The 26767-nt window shown below is 33.7% G+C and overlaps 2 protein-coding genes across 3 annotated transcripts in view; one reads left to right on the plus strand and one right to left on the minus strand.

The window, feature by feature from the left end:
• Nucleotides 1-18484, plus strand: part of LOC135132619 (protein borderless) — a 204528-nt gene extending 186044 nt beyond the window's left edge. The window contains exons 2-7 of the mRNA XM_064060762.1: nucleotides 13488-13722; nucleotides 13782-14063; nucleotides 14123-14532; nucleotides 14590-14941; nucleotides 17821-18123; nucleotides 18175-18484. Of these exons, the coding sequence (XP_063916832.1) occupies nucleotides 13488-13722; nucleotides 13782-14063; nucleotides 14123-14532; nucleotides 14590-14941; nucleotides 17821-18123; nucleotides 18175-18413 (1821 nt within the window). The 3' untranslated portion in view covers nucleotides 18414-18484. The remainder of the gene's footprint in view (nucleotides 1-13487; nucleotides 13723-13781; nucleotides 14064-14122; nucleotides 14533-14589; nucleotides 14942-17820; nucleotides 18124-18174) is intronic.
• A 5167-nt stretch (nucleotides 18485-23651) lies between these two features.
• On the minus strand, nucleotides 23652-26247 carry LOC135122945 (uncharacterized). Of its 2 annotated transcripts, none has more exons than XR_010279504.1 (7): nucleotides 25891-26247; nucleotides 25474-25829; nucleotides 25313-25414; nucleotides 24935-25261; nucleotides 24197-24794; nucleotides 24036-24163; nucleotides 23652-23939 (listed from the first exon to the last, which is right to left on the minus strand). XR_010279504.1 is itself a non-coding variant. In XM_064047451.1 (7 exons), the coding sequence occupies exons 1-7, from the start codon at nucleotides 25896-25898 to the stop codon at nucleotides 23732-23734; spliced, it is 1704 nt and encodes a 567-aa protein (XP_063903521.1). In that variant the 5' UTR covers nucleotides 25899-26247; the 3' UTR covers nucleotides 23665-23731. The 2 variants fall into 2 exon arrangements, 1 of the variants encoding a protein (XP_063903521.1); XM_064047451.1 differs by having other exon boundaries at nucleotides 23665-23939; nucleotides 24036-24176; nucleotides 24233-24794.
• Nucleotides 26248-26767: the final 520 nt, after the last annotated feature.

Raw genomic sequence — 26767 nt, forward strand, 5'->3', positions numbered from 1 at the left:
TCGTTTTCCGGGTTGGGACCGTGTTATTTGAGTTTTCGGGCTCAACGTTTCGCACACTTTCGTAAGTGGCATCTTCATGAGCAGAGTTGAGAAATAAGGAATAACGCAAAAGAGCACGGTAACTCAGTATGTTAACCATATCAGAGGGAAACTCTTCTGGCAGTAAGAATCAGTAAGAATGTGGTGAATAAAAAAGAGAACGACACACAAAGAGAACTTGGGTAATAAATGACATTGTAATAAATATCAAACAATAATTCCAGTTTTCTATTCTTGAATCTCTACATCAGTGGCGGCTTGTCAGGTGAGGCAGGTGAGGCAGGGCTTCACCATACATAATCATAAAAAATGTTTTTCTTCCATTAGTATGAAAAATGGATTTTTTTGTACGGGGTAATTTAAAATTAGCGCGACAACTGAACTTTCTATGCCAACCACAAAATAAAGGCGCAGCGTTATTCTAACCAATCATGTATTTTCATGCGTTTAGGCCGGCCTCACGGGTTGATTAAAATGTGGGAATAGGAGGCTCGATGTTTTTACAACGCACAGTATTACCGGTTCCGTTTATTATGGGAATCAAATGTTTTAGGACAGATAGTTTTGAGGCCGGCCGCAGCTCTTATCTGATTGGTTCTCCTTCTCAGCTCAGTCCACATCATAGGTCAACATGCACGTGCGTTTTGCATTTTGCAGAGTGCATAAATTTTAAATTTCAGTCGTTGTCGTTAAAGAGTTCGGTACTTGTTTAAGTAGTGGATTGTGGATACTCCGATTAATTTTATTTGTAATTAAATAATAATGAACATGGACGCAGGCCCATCTGGTACTCAGGTAATCTCCACTGTTCGAAATACAAATGACATTGTTTGTTATTAACTTTCTCGTGAATAAATGTCCCTCCAATAAGTTAACATACGAAGATAAACTGTTTGTAAAGTGAAGCAAACGTCCATGTCCAGATCGAAGCTTAACATTAATTCAAAGAGAAAAACAAAAAAACAGGGTGTTCAGTCTCAATTGGTATACCTACAAAATATGGTTGGCTTGCTGGGAGTACAACTGTGAATAAACTTTTCTGTTGGCCATGTATTTTATTCTCGAATAGTGGAGAATCGGTTTGGTGAGAAACTTGATATGCATATTTGAAAAATTTGTTGCGTTCCTTGGAAAAATATTCCAAAAGTAAAGATCACATATCATCTACTTTAAGTTTGTTCTTCTCGGCCAACAGAATATTGCCAGTACTCTAGATTCTGCTCGCAAAATTGAAATAGAAAATTTTAATGTCAAAGTTCGCGAAAATAGGAAAATTATTAAAAGGTTAATTGATGTTGCTTTATTTTTATGCACATAAGAGCTTACCTTTAAAGGACATGACGAGTCAGAAACGTCTTTCAATCGCGGAAATTTCAAAGAATTAATTTCATTGTTGAATAGATATATGACACTTATGTGGGAAATTTTTTGGAAAAAGATTCTGACAATAAACCCGTCTTTTCCGGTACTTCAAAAATGATCAGAACGAGTTAGAATCAATTTCTTTTGTCATAAACAAGAACATTAGCAAATAAATTTTTGAAGCTCCTTTTTTTTCCTGGCAGATTGATGAAACGACTGACATAAGTTGTAAATCGCAATTATCAGTTATTTTTCGTTTCGTTATCTCCGGTAAAATTGTCGAAAGATTCATGGGGTTTTTCGATGTTAGTTCTGGACGAACTTCTGAAGGTTTATTTCAATTGCTACATAATTTCAGTAAATACAACCCACAAGATAAATTAATCCATAAGTATTGTTATTGTTTATATTATTTATAAATCTTTTTTTTGTTATTTACCACGGTTTTGAAGCGGTTGTTCGAAAACTACAATTTTTATTAAGTTTTCATTTTACTTATATTACTATTGTTTTGCCACATTTTCTATTTACCTTTGTTTTAAACCTTCCACTTGTTATCATTCTTGTTTCCTATTCTGCCCTATCCTTCTTTCTTGGCAAGAAAACTCTACACCTCCACGTCGGTTCTTGCCGGACAGTTGATTATGTGGTGCATTTTTGTTAATATTTTTTTTATGTTCAAATTTCCTGTGATCAAAAAACGCCGAATTCGTGATAAAATAAATTTTCATCTAGTATTGACGTATAAAACCAACTTACAATTTCAAATGTCTTAAGTAAGTCGCCAAGTGTGGGAAAAATGGAAGTGGAAATTTTTTTAATCTCAGGTATCACTTTCAACTGACAGAGTAGAGTAATTTACAGATATAAAAAAAATTATATGTATTTAACTATTTTTACGTCATAAGGTAATAGGGGAAAGGTGCCTAAAATGATCCCCCTAAGGGAGAAATTCTTTAAAAAATACAAATTATTATTATTCATGTAAAACTGTAGCATTATTTGTAAGAACATTGATTTATTTAGGTAACAGTATAAGCCAATTGGTGATTCGATAATTATAAAAAAAGTTATTAACGTTTTTCCAGGACCTTACAAAAGGGTCATTTTAGGCATCCCCATAGGTAAAATGATCCCTCGGCATGGGCATAATGATCCCTTTGAATTTTGACCATAAGGGGACAGCATCAACAAGAAAAATCAAACCATGACATAACTGATAAATATGTTATTTCAAAAATTAACAAAAAAATAAATTCTTAAAAAAAAATAAACAAAACAAGCTTGAAAAGCACCGAAAATACGGGGTGTATAATTTCTGGAAGAGTTTGAGACAATACTTTAGTCATCAGTACGTGCTAAGATTAGATTAATTTTGCCAAATGGGATACCCTCCAAGAAAAGAGAGGGCGGGTGGGCGGGCCTACTACCTGCTAAGATAAAATTGAATTTGGCAAATGATATACCCTCTAAGAAAAGAGAGCGTGGGTGGGTGGGACTAGTAACTGCTAAGATAAAACTGAATTTGGCAAATGACATACACTCTAAGAAAAAAGAGGGTGGGTGGGTGGGGTTAGTAAGTGCTAAGATAAGACTGAATTTGGCAAATGATATAGCCTTTAAGAAAAGAGAGGGTGGATGGGTGGGGCTACTAACTGCTAAGATAAAACTGAATTTGGCAAATGATATACCCTCTAAGAAAAGAGAGGGTGGGTGGGTGGGGCTAATACTTGCTAATATAAAACTGATTTTGGCAAATGAGATATCCTTTAAGAAAAGTGACGGCGGGTGACTGGGATTAGTACCTCTTAAGACTGAGAATTTCCCAAAAATAGAACACGAAAATCCCTAAAATTCTTTTAAAACTATTTAAATTTCCCCGTCTTAAGAGGTACTAGCTCCACCCGCCCTCCCTCTCCTCTCTTAGAGGGTATTTCATTTGCGAAAATCAGTTTTATTTTAGCAGGTAGTAGGTGGGTGGGGCTAGTAACTGCTAAGATAAAACTGGTATTGGCAAATGGTATTCCCTCGGAGAAACTAAAGGGTGGGTGGGCGGGGTTAGAGGATATGTCATCTGCAAAAATCAGTCTTATCTTAGCAGGTAGTAGCCCCGCCCACCCACCCTCTCTTTTCTTGGAGGATATGTCATTTGCGAAAATCAGTCTTATCTTATTAGGTATTAGTCCTCTAACAAGATAAAGGGCGGATGGGCCGAGCTACTGCTTGGAAAGATAAGGCTGATGTTGGCAAATAACATACATTCTAAGAAAATAACGGGCGGGTGGGTGGGGTTAGTACTTGCTAAGATAAAACTGATATTGGCAAATGGTATTCCCTCAAAGAAAATAAAGAGTAGGTGGGCGGGGTTAGTGCATATGTTATCTGCAAAAATCAGTCTTATCTTAGCAGGTACTAGCCCCGTCCACCCACCCTCTCTTTTCTTAGAGGGTATATGATTTGCAAAAATCAGTCTTATCTTAGCAGGTACTAGCCCCGCCCAATGATCCGGGATCATTTTACCTCAAGAAAAAGGGATCATTTCGCCTTAGGTAGCATATCCGCATTCAAAAATTGTAAACTAACCTTCAATTTTTACATGCGGTAAAAAGATCATAACTAACCTACGACTGAAATGCATCTAATTCTGTCAAAACAACTACCACCGCTATAAGACCTTTCAAATGGAAGTAATGGACTTTTAAAATATATCTTACCTTAGATCAGAGGTGCTTATTTTACATATTTTGGCACAAAACTGTGCAGAATACACAGAACGCCATCAATCTTTCAGAAGGTATTAATTACAAAGCGCTTTATCAAATGACAGTAATGTTTGGTAGATGGAGCCACAAATTTTCTTACAATTGATGGGGATCATTTGACCTGAGGGGATCATTTTAGGCACTATTCCCCTAAGTACAACCCACACTGAATGGCATCAATTTGCACAAAACTGCGTTAAAAATGAAGTGAGTAACGGATACACGAGAAAGTTTCGGTGGTTGAGAACCAACTGGAAATACTGGAATGCTTCTCTGTGAAGTGCAATAAACATAAATACCGAAAAAAGGGAAAGTCCGAATGCACACCCCAAACATCTGATGTATTGTATAGTAAATACGGATAAGAATAAATTTAATAAAACTGAATATTAATCACTCTCGAATTTTTTTGATAACCGTCATCACTTTATAAATGTCTTTATAAAATCAAAATTCGACAAAGGAATTCTTCAAAACCTTGTCCCGTTTTAGGGACAATGGACAAAGAATTTTTATGACTTTGTTTGTGTCGTTGGGTCTTTTCGCTCAACCCCAGATGTTCTATTTATAATTTGCCAAGCAGGTACTTACAAAATAACACTTCCAGAGTAAACAAGTTTTCAGAAATAATTATTTTATTAGAAATTATTAGAATGAAAAAACTTGTCTTTGGTGTATTTCTAATTAAGCCGTTGTATTTTTTGCTCTAAATATAATCAAGCATTATGAAGGCCACTTTTTAAAAAATACGACGACCCACATCTAATTGATCATATAATCTAAAAAAAATGACGAAGAAAGGACGGCCTTTTGACGTCATCAATTGACGTCAGAAGTAAGTCATAAAAATCTCGTAATTTTCACGTGATTTTTTGGGCGAATGACGTCGCCGACGAGTTATGACCAAAAATTGACGTGAATTAGACGACAGTCTGCTGCTTGGGGTGTGGCCTCACCAAAATTTTAGGTCACGAGCCGCCACTGCTCTACATGCCACTCAACAGTGTTTGAAACAAAGATTGTTTACGGAATTTCTTTTTTAATGTGTATTTTTAATTAGTACGGGTAGTTCAAAACGCATACTATAGGTACGCCTATTTATCTGTCCTAATCTGATCTAATACTACCAAACGAGCCGAGTGAAGCTCGGTCAACCAGATATTATGTATTTAAATACCATATTCAGATATTATGCAATAAACAATGTTTGCAAATTTATCTGTCACTTCACAGCTCATCGATATATTATTGAAGAAACGACACATACCAACTATAGGAGACATCACGAGTAAATTACTTCTGCAAATGGAACAGTAAAACATATTTTGCCGTCGAGTGTTATACCTGGGAACTGAAAAGTTTAATTTACTATGTAGCCAGATGGAATCGATTTTGTTTTTGTTATTGATTAAGTTTATTAGAAATCGAACATGCGAAATTATTCGTCTTGTGTTGAGTGTGACAATATTAAACCTGTTCAATAAAAGTGATTGATCATAACCTCTTATGGGATACACCCTGTCTTCGCGAAATGCTAAATACTTTAGAAACCCCCTTCTGGATACTCTCAATCTTCTTTATGTGGACTTTATACATCAAATGTCATTATAACTGAACCATATTCCAATCTAATTCTGACAAGTGAGAAAAACAGTATTTTTAAGGTTCTTATTTGATGGAATTCCCTGGCATTTTTGTAAATAAAATCCAAAACTTTATAAGCCTTAGTCACCATATTATCAATATGAGGGACAACTCAACTCACAATCAAACAATAAACCAAGGTCCATTATCGAGCCGTCACGTTTGAGATTCACATTGTTAATGACATAGTGAAATAGAATAGGGGAGAGTTTACACGAATAACTGACAACCAAACATTTATTGATATCAAAAAAATTGGTCTAAAGAGTTTAGACAGTACTTCCCTCGCTGTAGGAAACTTGACGACTGCATGCCTATTGTGTTTTTTTTCTCATTACATTTTTGTAGTGGGAATTTAAAAAAAAATTGCGATGACGTCATCAACATTTTTGCATGGACACGTATATCAGTTGGGATAGATGTAGTGTAATACTAAAAATAAAATTATTATATTCTCAAATTTTCGGGAAAATGAATTGGGTCGTTTTGAATATTGATTTGTAATAATCAATAAAATAACGAAACAATTTACTCACGTATACGTATCAGAGGCAACTGAAAATCGTGTACGTATAAACATTCTTAATTTAAGATGACAGGCGTAACAGCATACGTGAGAGTCAAACAGAGAAACTGTAAACAAAACGACCATCGGTTTTATTGCTTCGACTTCCGCTTATTATATAAAACATTGGCTTTTATTTTAATTCTTGACGGTGAAATTCACAATTGGTTGATTATAAACATGTCTATTTCACATTCGCGGAACCAAGTGAGCGCATAAAACAAATGCAGGTCTGTAATGTTAAAGTCGATGTAAATAAGCGTGCTACCCTTATGTTTCAACCGAGTTTTTCCTTTAACAAATTTTGTGTCTACCAAATTGGGTTGGTTGGGGTGTAATACTAATAATAAGTGTTGCCTTTAATTTAATCAATAAAATAAATTGACTTCATTAATTTTTTTGAACCACCTCTTAAGAAAATCTAAAAAATATGAATGGAATGATAAATCACAAGTACAAACTCATCATATTTTTTGCATTTTAGATAGGATTTATTCAGCAAAATTTAAGGGTGACGTCATCAATTTTTTTAGGAGGAATGAACAAATACATTTTGAACAAAAGTTTACCATGCTTATAATAACTTTAAAATATTCCCAAGATTTCAAAGCATTCGGTTTTGTAATTCCTGATTAAATCGATAAAATAAATTCACGCCTTCATTAATTTTTTTGAGTCACCCTGCATATGCAAATCCAAAAATATGATTGGAATGATAAATCACAAGTACAGACTCATCATATTTTGTACATTTTAGATACGATTTATTCGGCAAACTTTTGAGCTGACGTCATCAGTTTTTTGTAGAAGATAACCAAATATATTTTGACTAAAAATTTATTATGCTCTTTATAACCTTAAAACATCTGCAAGATTTCAAAGCATTCGGTTTTGTAGTTCCTGATTAAATGAATAAAATAAATTTACGCATTCATTAATTTTTTTGAGTCACCCTGTATATGCAATTCGAAAAAATTTGAATGGAATGATAAATCACAAGAAGAGACTCACCATATTTTGTACATTTTAGATAGGATCTTTTCAGCAAAACTTTGTGGTGACATCATAAATTTTTTAGGGGGGACGACCAAATACGTTTTGATCAAAAATTTACCATGCTTATGATAATTTTAAAATATCTTCAAGATTTCGAAGCATTCGGTTTTGTAGTTCCTGAGTAAATCAGTAAAATAAATTTACGCTTTCATTTATTTTCTTGAATCACCCTGTATATGCAAATCCAAAAAATATGAATGGAGTGATAGATCACAAGTACAGACTGATCATATTTTGTACATTTTAGATATGATTTATTCGGCAAATTTTCGAGCTGACGTCATCAAGTTTTTGGAGGGGATAAGCAAATATATTTTGACTAAACATTTATTATGCTCTTTATAACCTTAAAACATCTGCAAGATTTCAGAGCATTCGGTTTTGTAGTTCCTGATTAAATCAATAAAATATATTTACGCATTCATTAATTTTTTTGAGTCACCCTGTATATGCAAATCCACAAAATATGAATGAAGTGATAGATTACAAGTACAGACTCATCATATTTTGTACATTTTAGATATGATTTATTCCACAAACTTTTGAGCTGACGTCATCAAGTTTTTGGAGGGGATAACCAAATATATTTTGACTAAAGATTTATGATGCTCTTTATAGCCTTAAAACATCTGCAACATTTCAAAGCATTCTGGTTAGCAGATTAAAAATTAAATTTCAAAATGTTGTTTTATAATTTTGATTTTTTTTCCAAAAATCTGGACGTTTCGGGTGAAAAGTCGATTCAGAGTTGTAAACTACATGTGTAGGACTATGTTATTTTATACAATTGAAAACCCATTTACTATGTACAATTTTGAAGTGACGTCATCGCATTAGTGGTGGGGATGATTAGACAAATTTTGGTTAGCGTTTTACCATCTACATGATATTCTTAATATAAGTACAAAATTTCACAACAATCGGTCGAGTACTTTCGGAGATTATCTGTCTAATAAAAATCCGGGACAACAGACGGACAGACGGACGGACAGACGGACGGACAGACGGACGGACAGACGGACGGACAGACGGACGGACAGACGGACGGACAGACAGACGGAAATGGGAGACCTATTTCTTCGTCTTCTAGGGGTCATGAAAGATCGAGAAAACGTAAAAGTAGAGAGTCGACCGACGGACTCGATTACAATACTTCCTTTGCTTACGCTCGGGAAGTAAAAAGATGAATACACTAGTTGTGGATAGCATAAAGATCATACTGAAGCGCTTTACAGTCCTCAATAGAATTTACGATTTTAAAGACTTTATAATTGTCAGCATACAGCAAATTGTCACTTTTGATAACATCAGCAAGGTCATTATTAAACAATAAAAAGAGCAGCGGCCTTAAATTCGACCCTTGGGGCACACACGATGCTAGAAAATTTTTTTTCGACCTATGACAACGATACTGTACGTACTAGGATCTGCTAACTAGATAGATATGATTCAAATAATTTTATCAGAGAATCCGAAAAACTAAAGTGATTTAATTTTTTAGGAGCAAATAAAAACAGAATTGTTATGTAAAAATTTCAAAAACTTGCAGCATATAGACATCTTAATTGTTAAAGTAAGAGTGGGATATAAATCTATTTACATTGTTGCCTTGTATATTCCTCCTGCTACATCTGTTGAGGACTATAGACTCCTCTCTGATTCTCTCATGTCAGTTAATGTTTTGTTCGAAACGGAAGTAATAATATTGGGAGATTTCAACATTTCTGAGTATTTTAGCTGCATAGGATCGGTCGCCAATTACTCTAATATTGTCAGTACCTGCAAAGATTTTAAGAATTTTTTCAACTTATTGCAGAAAAATACTGTTTTAAATGTTGGTATGCGTTTATTGGATCTTGTATTCACTAATATTAAGTGCGAGGTCAGACACTGCGCTGAACTACTGACATCTGATGATCTTTATCATCCTGCAATTACTATTGTGTTTGAAGTAGACAAAAAAAGTCTCTTCCGTTTTGTAGCAATGCAAATAATTTTTAATTTAATTTTAGGAAAGCTAATTTCCACCACCTTTATGCAAGTTTGTGTGCACTGGACGTTTCTTTCTTAAACTCTGTTAGTAATGTTGAGGAAGCGGTAAATTCCTTATATGGGGTTCTATTTAATAATTTTAGATCTTGCGTTCCATTGAAACAATCATCACGGGGACATTATCCGAAATGGTATAACTCCGAAATTATTCCAATTCTGCGTCAAAAACATAGGCCTTGGAAACAAAATAAGTTAGAAAAAAATGTGAAAACCTATGAATACTTCAAAGCATTAAGAACTGAAGCTAAGAACCTAATGAAAAGCTCTTACTTATCCTACGTACGCAAAGTAGTTATAGGTATTAAAACTGACCCAAAAAAGTTCTGGGCATACATAAACGGGAAAAATAATCTGTCAGAAATTCCGTCAATAATGACGCATGAGAATATTGAATTTAATAGTCTTCAAAGTCAATGCATTCTCAGATCATTTCAAAACATCGTTTACACCAGATTCATTGCAGCTGACTACGCCCATTACTAAACTATGCAGTGATGTTCTACATATTAAACACATAGAAGAAGAAACGGTATATAGGGCTATCAAACGTCTGAAACCATCATTGACTGCAGGTCCCGATATGATACCTTCGTTTTTGGTTAAGGATTGTGCAACTATTTTCGCAAAACCTTTATCCATAATATTCAACTTGATATTAGGAGAGTCTGTTTTCTCAAACAGCTGGAAAATATCTCGTATTGTTCCTATTCATAAATCAGGTCGACGAAATGAAATAGGAAATTATAGACCAATTACGCTCATAAATAACTTTGCCAAGGTTTTTGAAATTGTGTTATAATCATATAACATCATATAACATATCCACATATCGTTAATTGTCTAACACCACGACAGCATGGGTTTGTGAAGGGAAAGTCAACGGTGACTAACTTGTTTGTAAAGACTCAGTATTTGGCTGATCGCCTTGATAGATGTAGCCAGGTAGATTGTGCCTATGCGGATTTTTTGAAGGCATTTGACCGAATCAACCATGCAATATTGCTTAATAAATTGGAAGGTTTTGGTTTTTCAGACCCATTAATTAAACTTCTTGGTTCCTATTTATGTGGTAGGTCTCAATATGTATAACACAAGGGTTTCTCGTATAACAAATTTACTCAATTGTCTGGGGTCCCTCAGGGATCTATTCTGGGTCCGTTGCTTTTTAATATTTATATATTACCAACCAGCTTGATGTCGAATATCTGTTATATGCTGATGACCTGAAACTTTTCTTTGAGATTAACAGTGTTGAGGATTGCAAACGGCTTTAATCAAACTTAGATCGTGTAGTTATATGGTCCAAAAATAATCAACTATCTTTGACTAGCGAGAAATGTTTCATAATGTCTTACACCACAAAAAGACAAACTCAAGATTTTGACTACAAAATGGATGGGAAAATTCTGAAGCGTCCATAGTTTATAAAAGATCTCGGAGTCACATATGACGCGAAATTGAATTTCGTTGAGCATGTCAGGAAGGTTTCAATATCAGCATCAACATCCTTGGGGTTTGCAATTCGTAATTCGCGTGAAATTCAGGATCTTGAAGTGGTCAAACTGTTGTTGTATGCATTAGTTAGATCCCGCCTTGAATATGCTTCCGTCATATGGAGTCCCATATATCAGATTCATTGCGACACCGTGGAGAGGGTTCAGAGGCGTATGCTGAAGTATATAGCTTCTAGGCGGGATGGGGTTTATCCATGTAGAGGCTTTTCATTATGTCAACGTTTCGAGGTAATAAGTCTGCTAACGAGAAGGCAATATGCGTATGTACTTTTCCTGCATGGTATATTAAATAATACGGTTAAATGAGAAAAACTAGTGGCGTTGATAAAGGTACGGGTTTTGGAACGTAATTTAAGATCCTATTCTATATTTAAACAAGAAAATCCCAGGACAAATACATATAATGAAATCATCGCCTCTATACCAGATGCTAGCTTATAAGGCTATCGAAAAGAAGGTTGATATATTTTGTTGTAAAAGGCTGGATATTAGGGAGTGTTACAACATGTAGGAGCTAATATTTATTAATATATAAATTTGTAATCAAGTTAGGTAGGAATATTTGTGTGCTTGACAATTCTTTATTGGCTCCTAGTAATTGGGTCCAGGCCTGTTAGGAGACCTTACCAAATAATAATATCATTAATAATAATAATATTAATAGTAAGACTTTATTGCCCAACAGATTATTATCCAATTATAATTAAATTAAGATACAATTATAATTAAATTAAGATACAATTCAAAGAAAAAAAAATTATACATAATTAAAGAAATAATTACAAAAATTACAAAATACAGTGCAGTGCTCTCTAAATCTGCACCCTAAATATAAAATAAAAATTAAGTAGTATCATATTATATTGCTTTAAACAGTACAGTTCACATCACTAAAGTTGCGTAAAATTGCACTAATACTTGAAACAAATATGTCACAACAGTCTGCTACTTGATTCATAGATTTGCACATCCTGTATAATGGTGAATTTAACCCTAAATTAGTCCTACAATGGGGTCATTTGAACGGATCTGGATTTCTGCTTTTAGACCTAGGGATGTTAAACGATAATTGACACAATAAGTCACTGCAGTCAATGGTGTCCGCTAAAAGTTTTTTCAAAAAAATTACACCAGCAGTATTACGTCTGGAGCGAAGGAACCCAATATGATATTCCGAGAGTTGTGAATATCCATTTGGGGGATACACAGCGTGAGTTCGAAAATACAAATACTTTAAAAAGCGTCGCTGCACAGATTCTAAATTGAGTGATTGATAATTGTAGAATGGCGACCATATAATAGATGCGTATTCAAGTTTGGAACGAACCAATGAATAAAATAATGACATAAGAGCTTTAGGATCAGTGAATGATTTTGTATTTCGAATTAAGAAACCTAATACTTTAAGAGACGATGTAACAATATGATTCATATGGTCATTAAAACTTAGTTTCATGTCAAATATTACTCCAAGATCCCTTGCAAAGTCAACCTATTGAGGTTTGCGTCACATATTAAGTAATCGAAATGTAGTACGTTGAGTTTGCTAGAATACGAAACTATATGACATTTATCTGTGTTAATAGAAGATCATTATTATCACCCCATCTACTAACTCTGTTAAGATCTTCCTGCACTAATCGACAATCTTCTTCACAATTAACAACTCTGTAAAGCTTTAAATCATCTGCGTATAAAAGACAGTGAGAGTTAGAAATATGAGCAGTAATATCATCTACGTAAAGAAGGAAGAGAAGTGGACCCAAGTTTGAACCCTGGGGCACACCTGATGATTGTAAATAATTAGTAGACTTACAGTTATTATAGACAACACTCAACTTTCTGTCATGTAAGTACGAAGTAAATAAAGATAAGAGAGGAGTAGAAAAACCAAATTGACGTAGTTTACACAGAAGATTAATGTGATTTATGCGGTCAAATGCTTTTGATATGTCGGTATAAATTACATCGACCCGTAAATTATTATCCAAACAATTTGATAAACAATGTGTGATGCAAGTGAGGTTACTGATTGTTGAACGGCCACGGATAAAGCCATGCTGTTTGACTGACAATAAGTTTTTTACGCAAGGATATATGGAACTGTAAATTACACTTTCAAAAATTTTTTGTAAAATTTGACGATAATACATAATCTAACTATAAAAACCAGCAGCTTCCTTATTGGATATTTCGAAATTAGCCATTGGATCATCCACTTTCAAAAATGGCAGTAGAGGTTAAGTTGATCATCAAATTTAGGACCAAGGTGACTGTAGGCGTGTAGTGTTTTCCAATTAGTCGAGGTTCGATCTGAAGTCTCCTGAAGTTTAATTGTTGAATTTTTACCATTTTATATTGAAGTAATGTAAACTTTATTTTGTATATTATCTGATCTTGTTTTCTAAAAAAGACCCGTCTTTCGACACCGGTCAGTAGTTTGTTATACCCATTTCTATCTACTTTTAAGACTAAATATATATATTTTTGCAGGGCAAAACCATATTCTCATGGTACGATGGGGTGATGACGTCTACGGATCCATTTGTTGGTAGGATTGATTTAGTTAATGTTGCCAGTATAGGAGATCGTCGTTATGGAAAAGCCTCCGTAAATTTAACATCAATTCGAGATACAGATAGTGGATGGTTTGAATGTGAAGTACTATTTCCAAATAGAACACCTAGTTCACGAAATAATGGTACATGGTTTCATTTAACAGTAAATGGTAAGAAAACAAACACATGTTTGTTTATATGTCCATATTAGCATAATTTATCTACTTAGGGGGTAACTTATTAGCAATTCCTCCAATTAATCAAACAACACTTGAAGGTGAAGAAGCAAAATTTATATGTTTGGTAAAAGACCCTGACTTAAAAGTGATTTGGTATAAAGATGGGATCCCGTTGAAAGAATTCCAGGATTTAATAAAAAGATCTTATATAACTAAAGAAAACACTCTAGTTATCAATCCGACAGATATGGGTGATTGCGGAGAATATGAATGTGAAGTTACAAATATTGAAGGAGAGAAGCAAACAGCCAAAGCTTTTCTAAACGTTCAATGTATTAATTACTTGTCGATTACATTACTGTATGGACCATTCAATTTTGTTTAATTTCAGATCAAGCTAAAGTAATTTTTGCTCCACCTGAAATACACTTACCATATGGTCGTCCAGCTTTAATAGACTGTCACTTTCGAGCCAATCCCCCATTAACCAACCTTCGCTGGGAAAAAGATGGTTTCCTTTTTGATCCATACAATATCCAAGGTGTATTTTATAGAAGAAACGGCAGCTTATATTTCACCAAAGTTGACGAAAGTCACAATGGACGTTACACTTGCACTCCTTTTAACGAATTAGGTACTCAAGGTCCGTCATCACCAATATTTGTTACTGTCCAACGCCCTCCCGTGTTTGTCGTAACTCCTCATAATTTATATATAAGAAAGCTTGGGGAAACAATTGAAATGCCGTGTAACGCACGCGATGGTGAAAACGGTCATAAACCTATTATATTATGGTACAAAGTAAGTAATTTCCAGACTATGCAATAATTATTACGTACAAATGATTCCGTATTTTAGAAAAACGGTGCCTCGCTTCCTATGGGACGGTATTCGATAAGGGATGGAAATTTGACTATTATAAATATTCAAGAAGAAGACAGAGGGATTTATCAGTGCTCTGCTACTAACAAAGCAGCAACAATTACAACTGAAACTGAACTATTGGTTGAAAACATTCCATCAAGTGCACCTTCGAATTTAACTGCAGTATCGTCAGCTACCTCAATACATTTAGCGTGGCTGCCAGGAAGACAAAAACATACCGTTGAATACAGTGTATGGTATAAGGCTGTGGGTAGTTCAGAATGGAAAACCCACAACGTTTTTTCACCTAGAAGTTTAGAGGCTACTATTACTGGTTTAAATCCTGGTAAGTACTCATAACGTATTATTTTAAGAAAAGGTTGCTACCAAATATTTTTTTCAAATAAATATTTTAAAACTGTGAAATCATAATGTCCTAAATGAATGGTTCTTCACTTAAATTTAATAATAGAAAATAATTATGTGTTAAATTGATGTACGAGGGCCGTTCAACAAAGACTAGGACTGATTTTTTACGGCCCTGCATGAGTAGCTACGAAAGGCTAAAACGCAGAAAATATTATTGAAGTAGGCTTCTTTCGGAGATGAGGCAACACGGCACACAGTGAGTAGAAAAAGGAGGGCTGCCACCCAAAAAAGCACGCGGGCAAAAATCTGCCGCAAAAGGTATGGTTTTAACATTTTTTTATTACAAGGGTATGGTATATACCCATATGGTCCCACATGGTACTACGGTAAACGCAAATTATTACAAAGGAGTTTTGCATCAGTTGACCAAAGATCACATTCCTAAAAAACGACCCGAAATGAAGCGAAAGTGGAAACGTCATCACGATAATTCTCGCCCGCACGTGGCTAATGTTGTGACTGAATTTTTGATCAGTAAAAATATTAAGTGTGTACCGCATCTTCCGTATAGGCTTTGATGTAGCCCCATGCGACTTCCATTTGTTCTCTCAAGCAAAAAAAAGCTTAAAAGACGACGGTTTCAAACAGAATTGGATGCTGTTAAGACTTTAGAGGCGATTTTAAAGAGGCTCTCAAAAAAATGGCGTTCATCAGTTTCATCATGTTTTTATAGAATGACAGCACGGTTGGGATAAAGTCATTGCAGTACAAGGGGAATATACAGAAAGTGAGAGGAGTATTATTGTTCAAGATTAATAAATAAAGTTTTGGTAGTACTACTCCTAGTCTTTGTTGAATAGCCCTGGTAATTTACTCCGTGAAAAAGGTTGACCCCTTTGATTAAAAAGTATTGTTATTAGAAGTTAAAAAAATTATTAATTTCAAGAAAGCTTCACAAGTATTTAAAATATTGAAATGAAAATGAAATTAATTAATTACATGAAATAATCTTACACTATTAAACGAGCAAAGTTTGTTTATGACGGCCAAAAAAATGGAAAGATCTAAACTACTCATGTCAGCAATTTTTATTTAATTTTTCTATTGTAAGTGCAATTTTTCTGTCACGTTGATGTTGAAAACGTCAGAAAATCAGAGGCGTCATTCTAAAGCAGACACAAAATAAATTTGACAAATACAATAGAAATAGTATTTAACATTACTAACGTGCTAAAAGGGTTTTTACTGGCGAACAGAAGGATATGACTGGCGAGTCGCAGGCGAGGCCTTTTGGTGCCAGTAAAAACCCGTTACCTTGCGTGTATTGTTCAATATTTTATTTGTTTCTCACTTGTAAGTAACTATTATAAATTATTAAAAACTCTAGAAGGTCCAATATTTGAAGAAACATCGTATGACGGTCATTTACGGGATCAGTGGGGGGTTCTAATAAAATGAATTGTTAAGTTTTTGTAGCAATGCCTTAACACACAACTATATCGATCAAAGTTTAGATCATAAAAAAATTTGAGAAGTTATTCAACAATTCGTGAGTGTGGGGTAGAAAAATACCCCGGCACGGGTTAAATAAAATGACGTACAGGACAGGTGGCGATGCCGTCTCGTCGCTGTCCCGGTGATGAATAATTTCAAATGGTGAAGACTACCCTAATACCTAGGGGTGGAAGTAGGGTGGATAATTAATTCACTCTCAAACTCCTGCTCTTGCAGACGTTTTAAAGTTATTGCAAGCATGGTAAATTGTTAATCAAAATATATCTGTTTATTGACTCAAAAAAATTAATGAATGCGTAAATTTATTTTACTGATTTACTCAGGAACTACAAAACCGATTGCTTTGAAATCTTGAAGGTGTTTTAAAGTTATCATAAGCATGGTAAGTTTTTGATCAAAATGTATTTGCTCATCCCCCCTAAAAAATTTATGACGTCACCACAAAATTTTGCCGAATAAATCCTATCTAAAATGTACAAAATATGGTGAGTCCCTTCTTGTCATTTATCATTCCATTCAAATTTTTTCGATTTCCATATACAGGGTGACTCAAAAAAATTAATAAATGCGTGAATTTATTTTATTGAGTTAATCAGGAACTACAAAACCGAATGCTTTGAAGTCTTGCAGATGTTTTAAGGTTATAAAGAGCATAATAAAGTTTTAGTCAAAATATATTTGGTTTTCTTCTACAAAAAACTGATGACGTCAGCTCAAAAGTTTGCCGAATTAATCCTATCTAGAATATACAAAACATGATGAGTCTGTACTTGTAATTTATCATTCCATTCGTATTTTTTGAATTTGCATATACCGGGTGACTCAAAAAAAATAATGAAATCTACTGCGAAAAAAAAAAACATAATAGACATGCAGTCGTCACGTTTCCGACAGCGAGGGAAGTACTGTCTAAACTCTTTAGACCAATTTTTTTTAATTTTTCTCGCATATATGATGTTAAATCAACACAGTCAGAGGTATATATAAATTTTTTAACAAAAATATGCCCTGACTCACTAAATTTAAATAAACACACTGCGTTTATCAACAAACAAGAAAAACAATGTTGTCAAATTATTATCAATAGTAAGATCCCGAGACCGCTCTCTGGCGATAATTTTTCATCAATTTCCCGAGTATTGATGAAAAATTATCGGCAAGTTTTCGAGGTCGAGAGGTCTTTTGTAAGTAGCAGACAACTATTGTTCGATAAATATTAAACGATGGGGCAGTTGATAGAACAGCCAACATGAATGCGCTCAAAGCAAAGAACTTAATAGACGCTTTGTACAAAAAAAAAGTGTTATAAAGTTGTAAACTAATCCTATTATTTTTTTTTAGGTAGAGAATACGAGTTCATGGTATTGTGCAAGGATGAGAGTGGTGATGGTCTTTTCAGTAAATCAGTACGGGTATGGACCAAAGGAGTAAACGGCGAAGCTGATAGATATAGAAGCAATTTATTTCCGCCGGTAGGTTATCCAAGAAACATTTCTGTTTTTCCCACAGATCATGGATTTGTGGTAACCTGGGAACCTCCGGAGTATGGCGCTGAAAATTTAAAGTTTTATGTCGTCAGATGGTTTGAAGAACCTGAAAATCATCTCTTTGGCTCGGCGGAAACGAAGAACACGTCATACCTATGTAATTAGCTTGAATAAATATTTCCTCAATATGTACACGAAAGATTTTCAGTAACGACGTTGTCGGAAGGTATCGAATATAATATTCAGATAATAGCGGTTTCAGGAGATGATCAACAAGCAGTAAGCGAAAAATTTAGTTTATTAATACCAACGTATAAAAAAATTCGGGCAGTATCTACAGGTATTATTACAGGTCTTGCACTTTTAGTGGTAACATTTGTGGCCGTATATTATGCACGAAAGAAGTGGTGTGCTCCATATAAACAAAATTTTAAAAGTAATATGTAAAAAAAACTTGTGTGCAGCATTGATGTACATTTAAAAATTTCAAAGAATATATATATTTTTCTGCATTTTAAGTGTGTTTGTTTATTTAACATAGTTTCGCATTCCCTCGGTCTCTGTCTGTCTGTCCGGCTTGTCGTCTGTCTGCCGTCCCGGATTTTTATTAGACAGATAATCTCCGAAAGTACTGGGCCTATTGTTTTCAAATTTTGTGTTTATATTAGGAATGTTATGTAGACGGTAAAACGTTAACCAAAATTAATTTGTCTAGTCATTCCTACCAATAATGCGATACCGCCACTCTAAAATTGTACATAGTAGGTAAATGGGTTTTAAATTGTATAAAATAACATGGTTCTACACATGTAGTGTTGAGTTTTTACCGGAAACGTCCAGATTAAAAAAGAATCAAAATTATAAAATAACATTTTACAATTTAATTTTGAATCTGCAAAACCGAATGCTTTGAAATCTTGCAGATGTTTTAAAGTTATGATAAGCATGATACATTTTTAATCAAAATGTATTTGCTTATCCCCTCCAAAAATTGATGATGTCAGCTCAAAATTTTGACGAATAAATCCTGTCTAAAATATGTAAAATATGATCAGTCTATACCTGTAATTCATGACTGTATTCATATTTTTTAAATTTGCTTATATAGAGTGATTCAAAACAATTCATGAATTGTCGATTTATTTTATAGAATAAATCAAGAATTGCAAAACTGAAAACTTTGAAACCTTACAGACGTTTTAAAGTTATTGCGAGCATGGTACATTGTTAATCAAAACATATCTGTTTATTCCTCCAAAAAATTGATGACTTGGTCTCAAAATTTTGCCGAATTAATTCTATCCAAAATGTGCAAAATATGATGAGTATTTACTTGTGATTTATCAATGCATTCATATTTTTTAGATTTGTTTAAACAAGTGGCTCAAAAAAATTAATGAATGAGTCAATAAGTTTTATTGATTAAATCAGGAACGGCTCACTCCATTTTCTCACAAAATTTTGGGAATATTGTACTGTTATATTTAGCATTACACTGCACCAATCCAAGTTGATAGACGTGTCCTTGTTTATTCTTGCACTGGTAATACGCTGTGACTAATATGGTAGTATTATCCATGTTGATGACGTCGTCACAAATTTTTTATTGGTTAAATTAAGAACGTGTCACCCCATTTTCTCGAAAATGTGAAGAATACACGGGTCTTTATATATTATATAATAATGATAAAATAAGAATTATAATATTTAGAACATTTCGTTTGATTGTGATGTAATCAAAAATGTAAACCCTCTGAAAGACAACATTAATATCGGCAAAGTTAAAACATTCAAAGAGGGTCGTTTGCTCGTAAAGTGTGATAACCCTACCTTATTTAAGAAGGTCGCCAAAGACAAATTAGCAGATGCATATGAAGTACGTGAAATCAAAACACCTGGACCCCGCATCAGAATTTCTGGAATTCCTAATTATGTTGATCAAGACGACCTAGTTTCTTATATGAAGAAGCAAAACGAATCTATCTTCGGTGATTGTGCAGTTTGTAAGGTATTGAAATTTAGTAGGTACTATAAAGAAAAATGAAGAAATCTTTCAGGCTGCATTAGAAGTTGACCTAGATATATATAAAAAAGCTATAAGTCTTGGACATTGTCTTATAGGATTAAATGGGTGTTCCATATATGATGCCATTGATATTACTAGGTGCTTTAACTGCAATGCATTCGGTCATTCATCTAAATACTGCAGAAACCCTCTATCTTGTCCTAGATGCGGCGCTAGTCATGGCTTGAAAGATTGTAATTAGGAATCAGTCTCTTTAAAATGCGTCAGTTGTAATAAATTAAATATAAAAAATAAGAATCTGGATATAGATATCAATCATGCTGTTTGCGATTATGAGAAATGCAGTGCTCATAATAATATCATTACGGAACTAAAACAGGACATTTTTGGCCTGGTCATATAGCAACCAATTGTACTTACTTCTGGTAGTTTGCACTTCTATTCTCTAACAAAGAATCCAATATGTTCAAACATTATTAAGCCACATTATCAAAATAATAAATCTCCTCTTTGTTGTTTTTATCAAAATGTCCGAGGATTGCAGTGGCGGCTCGTGACTGTCTGATGTGGTGAGGCGATGATTAGAGAGCGGATTTCTGTCGGGCTAGACAAGGCCAAACTCGGTACGGCTCGTACGGGATGGGAATTTATTGCTGTTACGGCTGCACTTCGTTTATTTGAGATTAGAATAACGCTGCTTCGTTGCACTCTGCTGTTAATTCCAGTTCTCATTTACTTAGCCGTTTGATTAATAAATCGTTAATTGTATTTATGGAATCAAGTGACAATTAAATGCAGTGATTACCTATCACCCGCTACTGAGTCCCGGCGATGCAGCGCGTCCCCACCTATATCGTGACGTAGCCCGACAGAAATCCGCTGTCTAGCGATGATAGAAGTTTGACAATAATATTATCAATAATAAAATTAATTAAATTAATGTGATTAATGCGTATTACTTGGTCTTAGTAGTTAGTAATGATAGAAGTCTTGCCTGAATATCGTTCATTTCCCAGTCAGTAGTGGGTCCTAATAATAGTAATAATAATATTAACACCCATAACACATTTAATCAACAATGTTTTTACAAGTCAAAATTTTGTTTAAACTAGCACTTTCTTGGAGGGATTCGGCAATAGTGTTCCTTTCTAAATCTTTTAAGCCCATGAAATTTTTAATGTGTACTTTGGAACTTTTGTGTAACTTTGCACTTCGAATGAAATCCTTTAAATCGTTATATTCCGGAGACGTCGTCCATGTGTTTTTTACATTGCCTAAGAGTAGACACGGCCAACAATATAGACTTTCAGCATAAATATTATGGCTACGGCAGAGCCGTTTATGTTTCGTACCAGGCTGGTTTAAAAGACCTGGAGTACTGATGACATTGTCGCTTATCAATGGAAGTTAACGGTTTTGACTGTTCGATATTTAGCAAAATTTACCGACGTTCTAACTCGGTTCGTCGTGAAAACGGCGTTTCAAGAAGCAACATGACAATATCTTACTCAGGATACATTAATTTCAACACCCATGCGGACCAATTACACAGAAGAGGCGGGGTCTTCCAATGGCGCGTAATTTAAATTTAAAATTAATCTTGTACAGTGGGTTTTTTTTTTATGGATGCATTATAGGGATTGACATGCCGTATACTTTGAGTCGTGTTAATGGTTTTTCTGCTGCAAGTACACGCTTAGTTCACATTATTTTTTACAAATTCTGATAATTTTTAGAGCCACAGATAGTCCAATTAAAAATTAAAATAATTCCATCATTTTAATCACTTTACCTGAGATCTAATATTTTTGAAGACGTGTCCCCTGACCTTTACATACAAATAAAAAACGTCCATTTATACAACTCAAGCAAAGGTTTAAATGGTTACGGCCTGTCATTATCATTTTATTGTGACATTCTTTGGTGACAATGAAATATAAAACATTAAAAATCGGAATATTTTTTTTTTACTTTTTGGACTTCAAAAACTGTCATAACGTGTAAAAATAATGTAAAGTAAGCGTATACCAATCAGAGTTTGGAAACTCGCAGTAGAAAAACCATTAAAACGAGATGAAGTTTACACCATGTAAATCCATGCATTCGTTAAAAAACGCACTGTATAAAATTGGAACGTAAATGAAATTTAAAACTCGGAAAATGCTTCAGACGACAATAAAATAATACACATATAAATTGTGCAATATATTTATTAAAAAAAAAACACAAATCACTTGAGAAATATATTGGTTACAAATTACAAACCAACAAGCTCTAGTCAACACCAGTAACACCCATAAAAAAACACTAACAAATTTATATACTAACTACATTTTTAAAGAATCCATCATACAGTAATAACTATAAATTTTATTTCAAGAATATGTACAAGAAAACAACTAAATTTATAAAAGCAGTTTTATTTGCAATCTATCACCAGACTAGCTACCGCCCCCACCAATAATTTTCTCACAAATTTTACCATTTTATTTTCTATTTGGATAATACGTCTGTTTTTCTATTTTCCTCTTCTTATTAAGTACTTCAGTCGTCTCTGCACGCTCCAGGTTATTCTTAAAATTCCTAAACATGTTCATAAACTTTTCAAAAGACCCCTTATCTAATTTCATCGTATAATTAACCACTTCATCTAGCTCAATCTATAAAAAAAAATCAATTTTACTAATCATACTTCAAAACACAATTCTTTAATACACCTTTTTTTGTCTTTCAAAATCAATTGGATTATTTCCTTCACTCATTTGTTCTTCTAAAAATAAATTTAAGTCATCCTGGTATTTGTTTTTGGTATATTCATTAGCATTTGAAGGCTCTCCTGTACCTGTATTTAAAGTATCTAAAACAGATCCATGCACTCTCCTTTCATAGAGAACGACCGCATATATGCTTGCATACAGCAGTTTTCACACTAAATTCTGGACATTCACACTTATATCTATGGAAACATACTTTACATCAGGGTTTGTAAGTAGTTAATGAAGTGTTATTATACCGTAATATTACACGTAGTTTTTAACTATTTTTTACGTCATTAATTAACAATTATCTACATAATTAATTACACCAATTTTTACGTTGAGTAAATTTATTCTTTTTTATGAAATAAGTGCTAGACCAGCAGACCAGGACTGCTGAATGCTGATAGCATACTCTTTAGTCTTTACTCAGTGATCACATTATTACAGAACAGAACTTATTTCCAAAATGAAAGGGGCCAAAAGTACATATATACCAATAATATTTTCATAATTTATTGAAGAAAACAACAAAATACATTATTATTATTCTAATTAAATCGTGAATGGTATAAAACAGACCTATGAGCGAGGAGCCTTTGTTTCGACGTATTTTTCAAAATTTTATTACAAATATTACAAACAGCAGCAACTTTACTGTTAATTTTTATTGTAGTAAATTCCCCTACTGACCAAAAGTTGTGGTATTTTCTACCCGGCATCTTTCTTATTCTCACCACACAACTCACAAGCCGTTTCCAAAACTTAAGTTTGCTGACTTTACAGTTGGAGGTTAGAAGATTTGACATTTGTATCTTGATATACGTATAAGTAAAAACTACATATTAACGACATAAAAAACTACACGTAACGTAATTAATGTAGTTAATGTTTTTTACATGTAGTTTTACAAACCCTGCTTTACATTCATTGCAATACATACTTCGACAATCTTTATCACAAATTAAATTATAAGACACGCATTAAAAATGTTTACCTGTTGATGATTTTACCCTGAACTTACCAAACTCAATTGTTTCTACACAATTTGTCATATTTTCCGCCTTCTTATGTGCTTCTGCTGTTACTTTATGTTGATAATTATTGGCATTTGGTCTTTCAGTGTTCAAAATTTTTTTCCACATTTTTTCGTTTACTAGTTCTTCTAACATGTCTAATAATTTTTCAATTCTGGAAATATAATAGTTTTATATAGCTATTAATTTTATAGTTATATAAATTACTATATTTTATGTAATTCACTAAAACATTAATAATTATTTTAACCTGATATTACGGTTCCCCTTCATTTTATTATGTTTCAATACTTTATTTAGGGATTCTATGGCCATATTCGTGTTAATTCCAACATTAATCCTAAAACAGTGAGCCCACATCATGATCCTATCTTCATTCTGAAAGTAGTTCCTAAAGGTAATAATAATTACACCCTTTTCCTATTTGAAATGGTATAAAAATTATACTTTTTTAAATAATTTAAAAAAGAAAATTCATTTTCCTCCATTAGATGGTTGAAATAATTTTCCTTGAGTTCTATAAACTTTTCGACTTTGGTCTCTTTTAAAATGTTTCGCATCTCTTTTTTCATTTTGAGTCTATTTTCTTGTTTCTTTAACTTTGATCGTCTTTGAATGTTCCAATTATTAATAACATGCCAACTACATAGTAGTCGTCGTGGTTTTCTTTCAGTCTTCATTATGTCAATCCATGCATTATAATATTTTGGATCATCATCACTCATCACATATTCAGCTTCAATAATGTGACCTAATTTTTCCTTTAACGCTGCAAAAAAAACTTTCTGAATTAATGTATCCAATCTATTAGAAACTAAAAAGGCCACTGGGAAACCCATATTATCTTCATCTTTTATTAGAATTGTTGTTAACTCATAATTCATTCTGTTGGTTCCATGTGTTCCATCAATACAAATTATTCGTTTAAAATCTTTCAATTTCTTCTCCATTATCTCATTCATATATCCAACTGCAAAATCTGTATCTAATAGGTCAGGGTGACTTTCACCTGAAACATATTAATTCCACCGCCATTCTTTCACCAGGTACCCTATAAATATCTACTTCTAAAAACTAACCCACTACTATTACAATTTTAGTAATATTTCATGCAAAAAAGCTAAGTAATTTATATGAATGTTTAGTTACCTTTTCTCTTAAATAAAAATGCATAATTTTTCCCATCTTCATTCCACTCTTCAATCTTCAAAGCTGTAGCCACCGTGTCATCTGCATTTCGTCTTTTATTCACATTAAATTTCCTTATCAAATATTCTAAATCCCCTCTTCTTATTAAATTTTTTCGTTCCAATTGGTTTTCATTGATTTTTCGTGCATCCTGTAGTATTCTTTCATTTGTTACTCCTGCATGCAACTGTTCCACTAATATCATTTGATCTTCTTTCGTTAACCTTTTTGTTCTTAATTCATTTTGCTGTCCAACATGTGTTTCAACAAATTTTACATTCACCATACCTAAAAATGTTTGCACCATAACTACCATTAATTTGAAGTCATAAAAGTTACCATTTCCACAGATTCTAACGACTATCCTTAATGGACATATTCCTGAAATTCGAATAGTGCCTCCAGTCTTCATTCCCCTCTTCGTACATCTACTATGGAAGCCTAAATTCACATCATTGTAACAGTTATTATCCATTTTATAATTACGTTAAACAACGCACCATAAGAGTCACTTCGGTTACAATTGTAATAGATTAATTGGTCACCATTTGACGTTTTTTTACTTCTAGCACATGCATAATCTACTTCTCTATTTTCCTTCGATCTCCACAATTGAAATTCTTCCATATTTCTAAAACTCAAGTCAAATTGTTTAATACTTACTTCGTGTATTTCTGTTAAATGATTAATTAGCATTTCCTGGTTTACTAGAGTTTCCTGTTCTACGGGGCATAAAGGGCAACGAATGTGTTTCGATTTTTTTTCTTCGATCATTATATTGTGCATTGTCTTCATGTGCCGGTTTTTTGTCGAAACGCTGCTAAATGTCTTGTGACATGCATTACAAGTTGGTGGACTTACATAAAAATATTCAATACTTATTAATAAATAATTATACAACGTAACCTCAAACATACCTTTCCATTTTTCAATTAACTATTGAACAGTGAACTAATACATTGATAGCAGCGAGAAAATTAAAGCAATAATAATTGCTGATTTTTTAACAGCTTCACTATATACACTTAAATTGCGTTCGCAAAAATCTAGAGAACAGTGACTTTTACGGACAAATGTTTTCCCGCTTAAAACGCTGAACTCTGCACGAGTGCACGCTCTGTAGCACAAACTACCCCCTCTGCATGAAGGGAGAAACACGCAACAAGAGTTCGAGCGTTTTCCGTTTTGTATTTGGCGCGCTAAAGTGCTCTGCCTTTTATTGGACTCTGTAAAGCGGATTGCCCATTGGTCCGCATGGGTGTTGAAATTAATGTATGCTATCGTACTCGGGATTCATTTTTCACTCACCTGTACCCTGTACCTATGAAAGAGACAAAAATATGAAACACCAACTCCTGGACTTTTATTCACGTTAATGCTAATTACCCACGCACCCTGCACCCCTTCCATTCTGTAAAATAAATGGGAAAATGTTTTAATGGGTCCGTCGAAATTGGCCGAGAAGCATCGAAGATATCGCCTCAGTTCCGAGCGAATTCATGTATAGGAGTATAGCAGCTGAGTCATGGAAATCCGTGTCTGTGATTGGGCTTCATTGGCTCAAATGAACCGACGCTCTGGCCGCTTCAGTTAAAGAATTCGGGGCATAAATCGTACAGTATTCAACGGAAAATGTCCGCAGAAAGTGTAAAAAATAAAAAATAATCTACAGATTTACCATTTCAACATATTTTTGTAACTAAAAATGCATTGAGAGCTCTATTTTAATTATAAATTAAATCAATCTGTTCTTAAGATATATGCTGTGAGGCGCCGCCTCACTTGCCTCATATG

Source organism: Zophobas morio, unplaced genomic scaffold, assembly GCF_036711695.1.
Source record: "Zophobas morio isolate AGI-343-1 ecotype UQ-CSIRO unplaced genomic scaffold, CSIRO_AGI_Zmor_V1 ptg000002l, whole genome shotgun sequence".
NCBI lineage: Eukaryota > Metazoa > Arthropoda > Insecta > Coleoptera > Tenebrionidae > Zophobas > Zophobas morio.

Bases quoted from the DNA above. Each gene is read 5' to 3' on its own strand.
- LOC135122945 (XM_064047451.1), bottom strand. The intron at 24,795-24,934 runs GTAACTAAACAT...AATATGTTTCAG, and splicing joins ATTTTTATTTAAGAGAAAAG to GTGAAAGTCACCCTGACCTA. The intron at 23,940-24,035 runs GTTAAAATAATT...TTATATTTCCAG, and splicing joins AAGGGGAACCGTAATATCAG to AATTGAAAAATTATTAGACA.